The sequence below is a fragment of the Anopheles coluzzii genome, chromosome 3 (genome assembly GCF_943734685.1).
Source record: "Anopheles coluzzii chromosome 3, AcolN3, whole genome shotgun sequence".
Lineage (NCBI taxonomy): Eukaryota > Metazoa > Arthropoda > Insecta > Diptera > Culicidae > Anopheles > Anopheles coluzzii.
In genome coordinates, this window is record NC_064671.1 from 60,629,205 (window position 1) to 60,642,492 (window position 13,288).

The 13,288-nt window shown below is 43.0% G+C and overlaps 1 protein-coding gene across 2 annotated transcripts; it reads left to right on the plus strand.

Annotated features, from left to right (window-relative positions):
• The first annotated feature begins 1,832 nt into the window (after nucleotides 1-1,832).
• On the plus strand, nucleotides 1,833-13,176 carry LOC120955824 (cationic amino acid transporter 3). Of its 2 annotated transcripts, none has more exons than XM_040377010.2 (4): nucleotides 1,833-1,996; nucleotides 10,856-11,249; nucleotides 11,341-12,366; nucleotides 12,443-13,176. In XM_040377010.2, the coding sequence occupies exons 2-4, from the start codon at nucleotides 10,877-10,879 to the stop codon at nucleotides 12,916-12,918; spliced, it is 1,875 nt and encodes a 624-aa protein (XP_040232944.2). In that variant the 5' UTR covers nucleotides 1,833-1,996; nucleotides 10,856-10,876; the 3' UTR covers nucleotides 12,919-13,176. The 2 variants fall into 2 exon arrangements, with proteins under 2 accessions (XP_040232944.2, XP_040232943.2); XM_040377009.2 differs by having other exon boundaries at nucleotides 1,896-2,009.
• Nucleotides 13,177-13,288: the final 112 nt, after the last annotated feature.

Here is a 13,288-nt window from a genome sequence, read left to right on the forward strand (position 1 = left end):
GTACCATAATTGATTAGGGTCTGTCTGAATCCTTCTTAAAGGGTGTACGTGCCTAATTTATCCCATCCTGCAGGCTTCACGTAAGCAAAAGAAGGATGTAGATTTGAATCAGTTAAACGGTTGTGTTTGCGGGAACGGGTGGAGCTTCCCTTCCCTTTTGATGAGAAATTATTTTGATTTATTTAGCACTTCAGAGCCGGTCGAAAAATCTGTTCCCCCATCGATAAGGGTCGTGATGGAGAGGTTGTGGAATTGGAATTTAATCTTTTGGAAATACACAACTAGAAGATGTCGCCATTGTTGTATCCCACCGATAAGAGAATACGGGAACTATTTATGTTGGGTGGCACAAAAAGTGTGTGTGGTTTTGTTTCATAGGTACTAAATACTCCTTAAAACATGTCGTAGCCTTGCGTTGCATTGAAATCTCTTGTTTCGTCTCCTTGAAAGGATGAACAAATTCATGATTGTGGAAACGTGCATCATATGGCTCTTTAGAAAGGAAAGACACTTTTGTGTGATTTTGTTGTGTGTTACCTTATTCTTTTTTTGTTGCTGCTGGCTCTCAATGTATTTTGTAATATTTGTATAGTAAATTTGGTAAATTTATTAACTTCTACATGAGTTGAGAGTTGTCAGAACATTAATGAGCCAATTGGTAGTATTTTTTTCAGTCTACTGAAAAAAATTATTTTTTTGCACATCAAAAGAAATAGAATAATTAAGCTAATGACAACTATTAAACAAAAACAATCTTCACCACTGTTGAAAATATTTAAACGAAGTATATGAATAAATAAATAAACTATAAAATATTTGAGATATATTATGACAAAATACTATGTCAATTCAAATAAGTCAATTCATAAAAAACATGTTGGTCAATTTTTTTCCCACATACCGTATTCTTCTTCTTCTTTGGCTCAACAACCGAGGCCTGCCTGTACCCACTTGCGGGCTTGGCTTTCAGTGACTAATGGATTCCCCCCCCTCCTCCCCCATAGCAGGATAGTCAGTCCTACGTATGGCTGCGCGGTCTATTTGGGGATTGAACCCTTGACGGGCATGTTGTTAAGTCGTACGAGTTGACGACTGTACTACGAGACCACATACCGTATTACTTATAATAAAAAATCGAAATCTTTTCTTGCCTTTTCCTTACCGTCAAGATCACACAAACAGAAGATTTTTTGTAGTAGTTATTAGTTATTATGAGGAAGTTATTAATGAGGAAAAAAAATTATTATTTTTTTTTTCAAAATCAACGTTTTTGGTTTTTTGTTGTTGTTCAATTCTACAAGGTTGTTTTTTCATTTTGTGTATGAGTAAAGTCTATATATCTGAAAAACTATTTGAAATGAATAATTATCGCACACTTAGAAGAATTTATCTTTTATTTATGAGGATACAATTTTTACCGTAACAAAAAGTCCATATGAAGAATAGAAAGGCGTTGCAAGATGCAGTTTCCTTTCATAAAAAAATATTCCTTTTGTTTATACAAAAATCTTTTTAATTAAACAAAAATATCGATAGAATTAAATGTGGTTTTGTTTTATCCAAAAACGCGTGTAGAAGCACTCGATGCACAACAATCTGCAACCTCAACTGACGCTCCATTCGCTTTCTTTACATAGACCATGGCCTACGCTAACTGATCTAGCATTAGTGTTTTGTGTGCTGCTTATCGTCAACACAATACAACTCAACTACCCTTCTCCGCATATGGGATGGCGTATGTGAGTCGTTGCCCCTCCATCATACTTCGCTAGCATGTGTGCTTCTGCTGCTGCTCAGCGGTGTCTCTCACCTGCACTCACCTGTGGTTTCGCTAGGGAAAAAGTGCACACTTCTCGGCAAGATCTCGACCGGTGCGGTCGATTTGCAAACGCACTCTCGAAACGGTAGTTGCCGCGTCAAAGCTGAATCTATTCGCTCGAACCACCCCGGATCTAGCCCTTCTCCGCCGTGTGCAGCTCGTGTTGATTTCTGTGCAGTAAGTGAATGCGGTACTTAATTCGTTCTGTACGGTTGAGTAGAAAACGTGGGAGATTGTGAACAATTGCGGTGGTGGAAATTGTAATCATTAACTTTTTTAATTCAAGTGTGTGCAACAAAAACTGTTCCACCAAATTGTTGTTATACTGCAAACAGATGTAGTGCGAAATAGATCAAAGTAGTGGAAAATATTGAAATTAGCTGTTATAGTGAACACCGTTGCCGTGACAGCAAGCAATAGCGCGAGAGAGAGGGATCACTTAAAGCTTTTAACTTAAAGCACACGCACGTATGCACGCACACCGAAAGCGCGTGGCCACCACATAATCCGCCCGTAATGGAGTGGTTTAGAAGCAAAAGTGAAAGCTGTTTGTGAGGTGCTAGCGAATTCGGTACATTTTGGTGACAGTTTTGTTGCAAACCTTAATATAGGCCCTAATTTCCGCTTCTAATTAGATCGGGAACCCAGTTCTCGCTTTGGAAAGCTTAACCATAGCTGTGCCAAATATATGTGTCGAAATATCGAAAAAGCACATTACTCTTGAAATTAACATACGATTCGGTTCCAAACACTTGTTATTCACAGACGGGTAGAATCTAATGATTCTTGGATTTATGTCCCAATGACAGCCTGTAGTGGGTTTGTTGCTCTCAAAGTCGTCAAGTTTTAGTGCACGGTGTTTTCAAGTGCCTTCAACGTGCCCCCCCCACGTGCCTGTGCACACGGTTAGGGCCATGGCTTCCATGGCATTGGATTAGTGGAGGCCAAAATTACAGCGTTATTACAGTGTTGTATATTGAATCATTCCCTTCCCCTCCAGTATTAATCGTAAGGGTTTTGTTTGCCACACTGCCCCAACCCCTTCTCCTCCCCGCAAAGTCCCTTTTGGTGCTATAAATGGGCGATTGTTCACAGTCAATCACCTTTCAAAACGTGACACTGGACAGTATCTAAATTGTGCAATAATGTGGTGTGTTATGTACCGACCGAGTGCCGGCTTGAACGATCGATTAGTGCTGCTTGAACGTTAATGTGAAGACACGTTCCTGCTTGGAAAATTTTCGGCGGTAGCTATCCGTTTGTCATTGATTTGCATTAGTGGGAGCTTTATTATATTGTCAGCATGTAATGAAATTGTGTACAAGTACCTTTCTCCCTGCAGTACTTAGTAGTAGTGAGTAGTGCGAAAAAACAGCAACTAGACGTTATTTGATGCAAAAGAGCTTTTTTAATATAATGGGATTACTCAGAAGCTAAATATGTGTGATCGTGTAGTTGAAAATCTCCGGAAAAGTCAAAACGATGATAGATGAATTAATAACAAAGTAATTTGGGGGATCTCGATGTTAACATTAGTAGCAACAAAAACGAGAATGTACCACAAACCTTGTAAAAATGCATCAAAATGTACACGCTAAATTAATGTACAGGCTTGTTTTGCTGAAACACGTATCACAAATGCATTTCAACACGACTGTAATGGATGTTTAGCGTTTTACCCCCCAAAAAAAGAGGATGTCGTTTTGTTGTTACCTTTACAGCACAAATGTTATCTATCATTGATTGTGTTACTTTTTCTCTTATTTTGAGCCCTTGCCCGCATTCAATACTGTAGATATTTGTGAGCCTGAATAGGATTTTGCTAAACATGTACCAATCAGTTATGTGCGTCCGGTTTGATGGCTTTTCGATCACCCTTTACTGCAATGTGCTGTGCTGTGTCTCTCTTGTTCCGTCAAACCTTTGGATAATATTTTTTCATTGGCTTTTTTGTGTGTGTGTTTCTGCTATGCCATTCCCTCTGCCGTATTATTAACTCAGTTGGAATGAAAACGACGGAACCGGGTTCCAGTTGTTTTGCTGTAATTTCTTGTTGCTTTTGCTAGTTTTGTTTTCATGCTAGGAGGACGTGGTTGAAGATCGGCACTTGGGGTTTTTTTTTCTACATTTTTGAACGTCTCTCGATCGTCATCAAAACAAACCTCCCAAACGGGACAACTTGTTGATCCATCAATGATGGCGTGAACGCTCACCAGAACACGATGCAAAGGGGATTTCTTTTTTGTGCAAAGCTTCTCTGCCGTTTTATAGTTCGGAGTTAATGAGGTTTGGTTGACCTTCGCCACCGTTCCGTGTGGATTGAATTCAGTCGGAGAATGAGAATGGTGATTTCTGTTTTTTTTTGTATTGGGATATAATATATGGAAAAGATGATTCATCATTAAATCTCATCAATTTATTGAGGTAACCATGGCTGTGGGTGTGTTTATATTTTTAATTTTTATTGTACAACCAATCATGGGAGGAGCGATATAATTAAAGGGATTCAGTTTAATAAAAATAGAAACATTTTATTATTAAATTTGTTCTGTTAAATGTAACTTGTTCATGGAATGCAAGGGAACGTGTTTAAGTATAACCTATAGCATGTTTAAAAAATTAATACTGCTTTCTCTATTTCTTAGCATAAATGTCTTCACCCTTTTCTGGACACTTACTTGTTTGTGCCTCACAATATAGATAGTTATTTACGACACAATATACAACCCATCAAGTGTGGACACTTTAAGGTTCCTGCTCGATGCATGAAGAGTTGGAACTTTTGTGCAGATTCCACCCAACGTACGGGGTCATAAAGTGTGCGATGCGATTGAATGGTAGTTAAAGTTGTCCGTAAATTAGGCTGTAAAAGTGCACTTTAAACAACACAGTTTTATATAGTAAGGGTCCCATTTAGGAAAAAGGCGTGCATATCGTCTTCGATAGATTAGAAAGACTTGAAAACCGGTTGTAAATCGGGGTTGAGCTTGCTCCTAGGCCTTGAAGAGGAGACACACGATGAACAGGTTGGCGGCGCGATCGTCGAGGAGGTTGTTTTGTTTTCGCTAACGACCCATAATTTTGTTTTTTGCTCGCTTCAGAGTTGGCTTTCAACTCTAAAGCATGCAAAATACATCAGTGTAGGTGTATTTTTTGTGTATGTTACTGGCAAACGAGTTTTGGGACAACGACCCATGTCTAGGCAGCCCAAAACAAATTCAAAACTGTCTAGGCGGCCAAAGAAAAGGCAAATGTCTAGGCAGCTTAAATAAATTAAAGAAACTGGCGTGGAATAAATCTAATTTGATTATTTGCTCATTATAACGCTAATGCAGTATTATTCACGCCAATCTCACTGAAATGGTCACAAACAACAACTGCAATTATCTTCAAGATCATTTATTCCCTGCTTTTACAGTTTTTTTTCAGTTCATGCTCCAATTTAGAATGAGTTATTGTAATAATAAATAAAGAAAACTCGCTTTTGTATTTGTGATATCTTTCAATAGAAACGGTAGTTTGGTTTAAACCCCCTTAACAAAGTGTTTACTTAAACGTGTTTAACATGTGTTTACTGTTTTCGGTATAGAATATATCTACTTCTCAACGAAGACCTTCATTTCGTGTTCCCGTGCGTAATTAACCCACTTAAACGCCCTCGATAGTTCTGAACAGCCGGCGGTGAAGATGCACCAGCACACGCCATAGGCCACAGTGCGATTCAACAATGAAACGATGGGCTTATCAGCCAGTCATTGCCAGTCACGAGCCCCGCGGTGGCGTATGCAAGATATGAACGCTACGCACGCCGGCACTGCGCTGTCGGTAGTATGAGCATTCGGTATGATTTACCACCCTCGGTCTGATCGATGGCCAAAAGTTCGATGGGGGAGGTTTGTCGAGTTTCGGCCTTTTTTTCGGTGAGCCTCTTATCTGGATAGGATTGTTTACTACCCATATTCAGTTCAGCTTCAGGTTGATTAAGGATCGATCCATCAAACAGCCGGAAAACGACGAAAGCGTCGACATAATCACAACGACCGTACCTTTGCTCTTTCTCTCGCTCCTTATATCTGCCACCGTACGGCAGGAAATGTCTGTTGGGCGATGGTTCGGACGATAAAGCATCTCGACGGCGACCTTCACCGTTGGGAAGCTGGAGGTGTACGGTCCCGGGGACATGTGATTCGTACACTGCGCCCCGGGTTCGGGTTGTTTGCGCTTTTATGGAATGCAATTAAATGTAGACTCTCTGGAGATTTGTGCCGCACGAGCAAACGAGGTAGCAAATTTGCATACTTGTGTGTGGCAGAGCGCCACAGCCCACGCGCTCTCTAAAGGTGTTGGGAGTGTATTGTAGTAAATGAAACATGGTATGGTTTCTTTTATCATTTCTGTTAAAGCTATGGGGTAGAACGTTGGTTGAACACTGTTCTTAAAGATGGTATTCTCTGAATTGTAATCATCTGTACAAGATACCTATCTTTATGATGTAAGTAATAGGTTGTTGCAATACCCAATACAATTCAAGCTATTGTAAAGTGTAGCACTTTGTTTATTAGCTGTATTTCCCTTACTCTCGTCCACTCTGTTGCGGCATTCATAGACTAAGATTCCATCCAAGTACATTCTCTTTTTCTTCACAATGAAAAGTAACATCTGGACACATTTTTTTACGTTCCCACTTCAGCTTGTGCTTATGATACTGCTAGACATAATCAAGCACGTGTCAAGGAATTCTTGTCTGAACAGTATGGATGTATGATCGTATTACGCTAATCCACAGCCACCTGTGCACAGCTTGATACACGATGATTGTATTCATTGCCAGAGTTTGAGAGTCTTCTCTTCAAGTAAGCTGTTACATTATCGAAAGGTAACTGATACTGACTGGAAAACGTATCAGTAAGCAGTCTCCGGGACGGTATAACACCATCACCGAGCTTGCTCATAAATATTTCATATGATCGATGGAACGGGGGCATATTCTGATCGTTATACAATTGTCTCCCAGTGCCTTTGTTTTACCACCCGATACTGAAATGAATGCGTTTAATCACGCTCTATCTACCGATCAAGCTACGAAGCCGTAGACATCGTCCGCCTCTAATTCAGGTGATTTAAAACCAATCATAGTGCGGGTCCGTAAGTCCGTCTGCTGTTTATAGTAGGTGATTTAGTCAACTGATCAGCGCTTATCAGACGACACAGTCTGGTGATACTAATAAATAATGTTTTTCTTTATTTTTTTGTTTTGTTTTTCAAATTAAGCTGTCCCTGCCAATAGAAATGTAAATGGGCGTTTGATGGATTTGATGACTGTTTTTTTGGCGGTATCAGTTTGTAATCGCTTGCAGAATGGACTTGGCTCGTTGAGTAATCGTTGAGTATTATGTGAGAATTGACACACATTGTTAGCTTTGTTAGGCGAGCCGACTCGGTAAGGTTTAACTATGACAAGAACTCAAAAAAGTATGTTGGAATTACAGTGTTTTTTAAATTATTTTCTAATTAAAAATTGAAAACGACAAAAGTATTTTTTTTTTAAATACATCGCTTACAAAGTCGGCGTCACTTCAAACAGAAAGGCCGACACTGCATTATTAAAATTAAATTACAACACTTGCTAATGCAACTTCAATTGCTATTAGAAGTAAACATTTCACAACTGTATCGGTAAACTTCTAGTAATACGTTGTTTAGTTTAGCGGTATTGCGATTAAATTGCTTCAGTCACATTTTTTGACAAGGAAAACAATTCTTCAGTCATAAATAAATATGAGTCAAAATATGAAGAAATTAAAATGAGCATTTAGCTTTTATTGTCGGATAAACTAAGGACGATCCAGATGTTGAATATTGTTAAAAAGTTAATAAAATAAGATTTGCTTCTATACTTTAATTTATATTGAACAAAAATATTCCTTGTCGGTACACTGTGTGCAGTTTAAAATTTGATAATTAAATATATGTAAAAGAATGTTTAATTTAAAAAAAAACTTATTTAAAGTATATTTACTAATTTCCAACGAATAACGGCTCGTGATAAATTAACAGAATTATAATATGATCCTAGCTCCAAACATAATGTAAATTTTGTTACATATCTGAAGGCATCCCAAAATTATGCTTATGTGTTTATATCAGTCAATCCAATCATTTTGAAAACTAACTTAAAAGTTTTTGTAATCTTCAGTATTTAGATTCATGATCCTGAGACAAGCAATTGAAATTTTGAAAATTTGTGGAATTTGTATAACCATAAGGCGAAACAAAAATGGCTAAATTAGTAACTGTATAAACGGGAAATATAACATTTCCTTAAAAAAATCTGTTACGGAAAAATCTGTACCAATGTCCGTTGTCTACACAAAAAGGGGTTTCCAATGTCTTCAAGCTCGGAATCAACAAATGTACTGTTTCCGCTAGTGCAAAATTAATGGCTCTTTTGATTCGTTTGGTCTATGTGAAAATGCAAATAAGCGACCCATCAACAAATTACCTTAAGAATCATTCTTCCGACAACCCGTTCGGCTTCTCGATTTGGTGTGCAAGCCATCTTTGAACAATCTGCTTCCGGCACGGCGTCCATCGCCACTGTCCGAGGTTATCGAAGGTGTGGATGGGTATCGCTTTCACCGGATTGGTCGTTAACCTTCTGCTGCGATCGGAGTGCAGTGCAGTATCGGTTCGGGCTCTGTGGGTTGGGTAGAGTGCAGAGAATCGTACCGGTGACGGATGACATACTGGCACAGTATCAAGGCGGTGATGGCGAACCCGTGGAACGCGAAAGCGAATGAGACGAGCAAAACAAAGCTGATAGCCCGTGTCTGCCCGTTTGTCTGGCCTTACACCGCGATGGTCAATGAAACTTGCACACACTGTGAACCAGCATGGTTTCGAACCATAACAACAAGGCTGATCGCTCGAAAGTGGTCGAGTCGGTCTGCAGAGGATAGAGCCATCTGTCAACTGCTGCGTGCTGTAGAACCGTAGAAGCAGTAGAGAGGCTGCTGCAGGCTGCGCATTAATCAACGAGAGCGCTGTTTGGGTGCATTCGGTTCACTGACCGGCCTTGCACTCACTAGCCATCCGCGGGGCCACGCTTTTCAACATTGGTTCGACAATCACACCACCGTGACAGAGAGTGGTCCAAAGTCTTTGCCCGAAAGCAACGCGGTTGATCATATTGCACCATACCGTCATCTCCGATCGATGATGATCGCCTTTTGGGCACACCATTATCTTAAAAGGTTTTTTACCGTACCCGCCTTTGGAAACCCGTTCTAATTGGGGACAGAGATGTCACACGTGTCACGAATGTGCCTTGTTGTAGTTGGCGAACAACAGTGTGTGTGTGCGAATTGTGTAATAATTTAATTACACCATTCGTTTCGCACAGAAGCAACCATCACCAGTCGCTGCTTGTTCGATCATATGTTGCCACATAGCATGTTGTGTCCTATTTTGCAAAAACCTAGTGTGTGCTTTATTCCCTTGCACGGTACTAATAACAAGTAAAAGCTTCTATTAACCAACGCAGCATCTACTGGAACTCAACAAATGTCTGCAAACTATAGAAAGCATAGCTCTTTTTTAAAGCCACAATTTAATTCGTTACGATTGATTATTTTGTCTACGTAAATGATGCAAAATTATCAGTAAAGCAAACAGTCACGACCAATTAAAGGCAATTAGGGGGAACAAAAATGATAACTCCACAATCAATCAGCAGCAGGGCCCGCTAATATGTCCAATCATGCGTTTGCATTGTCCGTCGCGCGTTTATCTCTCATTTGCTATGTCCATACAGAGCAATGTTTGCGTTAAACGTTAGACGCTATTTACACCCTCTATTGCATCGTACCTCCCCTATGAACTACCCAGGTTTGATGTGTACCATGCTAACACACAGATGAGGTGCTAACAGAAGAAATAACAGGCGCATAAAGCTGGTGTTTTGTTTGAAGTTATATTCACGCAGCACCCAAACGATGACAAATCGTTTTCGATTGAGTTCAAAATTGGTTTATCCAAAAATGGAAAATTTCGGTGCTACGGGTCGAGTACCTCATCCGTGAAGCTTCAGTACAACCGTTTCCAATAGGTCATTGTGATTCAATAACACGAGCCGTGCGCGCTTGCGCCATCAAGGTTAATCTTAAGCGACGTGTTCTCAGCACGTCCGCCCGGGCAAACGGAACGGCACGGAACAGCGGGCTCAATTAGTACGCTTGACGAGTTTTGTGCAGGTTCCAGTTAAACGAGTTCTCATTGCACCCGCATTGACATGCAAATAATGGTTGCGGTATCTAAAAGCGAGCTGACGACATACTGGAGCAGACTGGCCACCGTCTGAGCGTTTCGTTACTGCTTCCAGGCATCGGCCACCCTTGCCGTTGACCTTGGGTCTGGGTCGACCTGCTTACTCTGTCATGGTTTGCCTTGTACTGTTCAACTGGGCAGCTTTTGGAAAGTACATTCCAGCAATGAATAAATGAACGCTTTGATAAAGAAAAGGAAATTCCGATTTTTTTGGAAATTATTTTTATTTTTTATTTTTGGGGAATTCAGATGAGGCTAGCATCAAATCTTTGACACAGTCCTATGCTTCAAATGGCAGGGAACTTTCAGTGTGCATTCGTATTTATGAAATTTGCCTTTTGGGCTTCTCCTCGTTGCTGGGTGAAAGTAGCAGTTCGCATTACCTGCTACCCGAGAGACGGTCACTAGAGATGGCTGCTTAAACGAAGACTAGCGGCACAACGGCGGTGCAAATTAAGTTACCATATATTTTGGCTCATTCCACGCTTGAGGCGCTCGATTTGATAGCCAAATCGAAATTGATCGACCGTTGCAAATCGGTCGCTTCCGCAATCGATTCGGTTCGCTGCCGCTCTTTCAAACTTAATGTATGCGAAAAGTGCCAGCTTGCGTCCACTCCTATTACTCTCACCACTTTCCCAACCCTCCCCCCCTCCGTCGAATATCTCGCACACTAAACGCACACGTTGCTTTATCTACACCCGCATACAGATAACCCTCCGGAGCGTAACAATGCGAGCGGACGGTCCCTTGCGTCGGTTCTGGTCAGCGTTGACGCGGAAGAAACAGAACGAAGACGATGGGTCGGAGTCGAAGCTGGCCCGCGTCCTCACACTGCTCGATCTGACCGGGCTCGGTGTGGGCAGTACGCTCGGTCTCGGTGTGTACGTTCTGGCCGGTTCGGTGGCACGCGAACAGGCCGGTCCGGCCGTCGTTGTCTCGTTCCTGGTGGCGGCCGTCGCTTCCGCCATTGCCGCCTTGTGCTATGCCGAGTTTGCTGCCCGTGTACCGAAGGCTGGCTCCGCCTACGTCTACAGTTACGTGAGCATCGGCGAGTTTACTGCCTTCACGATCGGTTGGAATCTGATTCTGGAGTACGTGATCGGTAAGTACCTCGGGAACCTGGGGGTGTAGCGAGCGATCGGGGTGCATTGTTCCCTCACTGTCAACTCTCGTCGTTTTTGCTCACCTTGCAGGCACGTCCAGCGTGGCCCGTGGCATGAGCGGCTACATCGACTCGCTGGTGGACAACAAAATAAGCAAAGCGATGCGCGAAGCTATGCCGATCGATGTCGACTTCCTGTCGGACTATCCGGACTTTTTCTCGTTCGTCGTGGTGCTGATTCTGGCCGGCCTGCTAGCGTACGGCGTGAAGGAATCGACCCTGATGAACAACATCTTCACCGGCGTGAATCTGATCGTGATCGGAATTGTGCTGGTTGCGGGAGGCATCAACTGCGATCCGGACAATTGGACCATCGATCCGAAGGACATTCCGCCGGGCTACAATGGTGGAGCGGGCGGGTTTGCACCGTTCGGTTTTGCCGGTATCATGGCCGGTGCGGCCAAGTGCTTCTACGGTTTCGTCGGCTTCGACTGTATCGCCACGACCGGCGAGGAGGCGAAGAACCCGGAACGCAACATCCCGCTCGCCATTGTGATCTCGCTCATCATCATTTTCCTAGCGTACTTCGGCATCTCGACCGTGCTGACCATGGCACTGCCCTACTATCTGCAAGACCCGGAAGCACCGTTCCCGCATCTGTTCGAGTCGATCGAATGGCACGCCATTAAGTGGATCGTCTCGATCGGTGCAATCTTTGCGCTCTGTACCAGCCTGCTCGGTGCAATGTTTCCGCTGCCTCGCGTCCTGTACGCCATGTCGTCGGACGGCATCATCTACAAGAAGCTACAGACGGTCCACCCGAAAACGCAAACACCTGTGCTGGCCACTTTGCTGTCCGGGCTGTTGGCGGCGATCATGGCGGCTCTGTTCAATCTGCAGCAGCTGATCGATATGATGTCGATTGGAACGTTGCTAGCCTACACGATCGTAGCGGTGAGTGTACTGGTGTTGCGCTACCAGTCGGAGGAACTGCTCGGTAGTTCGGAAGTCAGCGTGACCGTGCCGGAGGTGATTCGGCAGCTCGTCAATCGCGAGCGTCATCAAGCGCCGACGAAGCTGTCCTCGGCGGTGGTCAAGTTCAGCGTTTGCATTTTTGGTGAGTGGGCAAACCAAAAAGGCCTCATTGGTCTATTACTTATCCCATTCTTTATGTTTTATTGTCCACTTTACAGCCGTGTTTGTCTGCGGTGCATGCGGCATTCTGGTACCGGCCGAAGATTACATTAACGGTGACTACCCGGGCGTCATCGCAGGACTGGCGATACTCGTTGCCCTGCTTGTCGGGCTGTTCGTTGTTATTTCCCTGCAGCCGACGGACAAAATTAAGCTTACATTTAAAGTGCCGCTAGTGCCGCTGCTGCCACTGATCAGTGTGTTCTTCAACCTGTACCTCATGTTCCAGCTCGACTCCGGTACCTGGATTCGTTTCAGCGTTTGGATTGTCATCGGCTACTTCATCTACTTCAGCTACGGAATCCGCCACTCGATAGAGGGCGAGCGGTTACTCACGAATGCGGAGCTTGCCGCCTCCAAGGCGAACGGCATCGACAATACCGGGTACGACGGTGCGTCCGACATGGTGGATCAGAAGGACCCGGCAAAATTCCAAGGTGCACCGATGTACGTGATAGCAAACGAATCAACGTAGGGGTTGCGTTCGTTACTCGCAAAGTGAGGCGTCAGTATTATGGCGGCGTGAGCAGGATTCCCGCGGGCTGCATCAATGGCGGTCCCAATTTTCATGATAAGCATTAGCTAAGTACAAACGAACGTGAGAGCAAGCAAAACAAAACAAACGACCTAGTGCGTACCCGGACCAGGCGAGCAAATCCGCACTACAAGTGATTGTGATAATTATTGCATACTAGTTGTTTAAGGATCTAAATAGAGACATTTGACATAAGCAGCTCAGTGTCTATTTGAAGAAATAGTCGGTTTTATCGCTCTTTTTGCTTTCCTATTCGCAGTTTACATCCACATTCCACGTCCATTCCTTCTCCCATGAATTACAGTATATT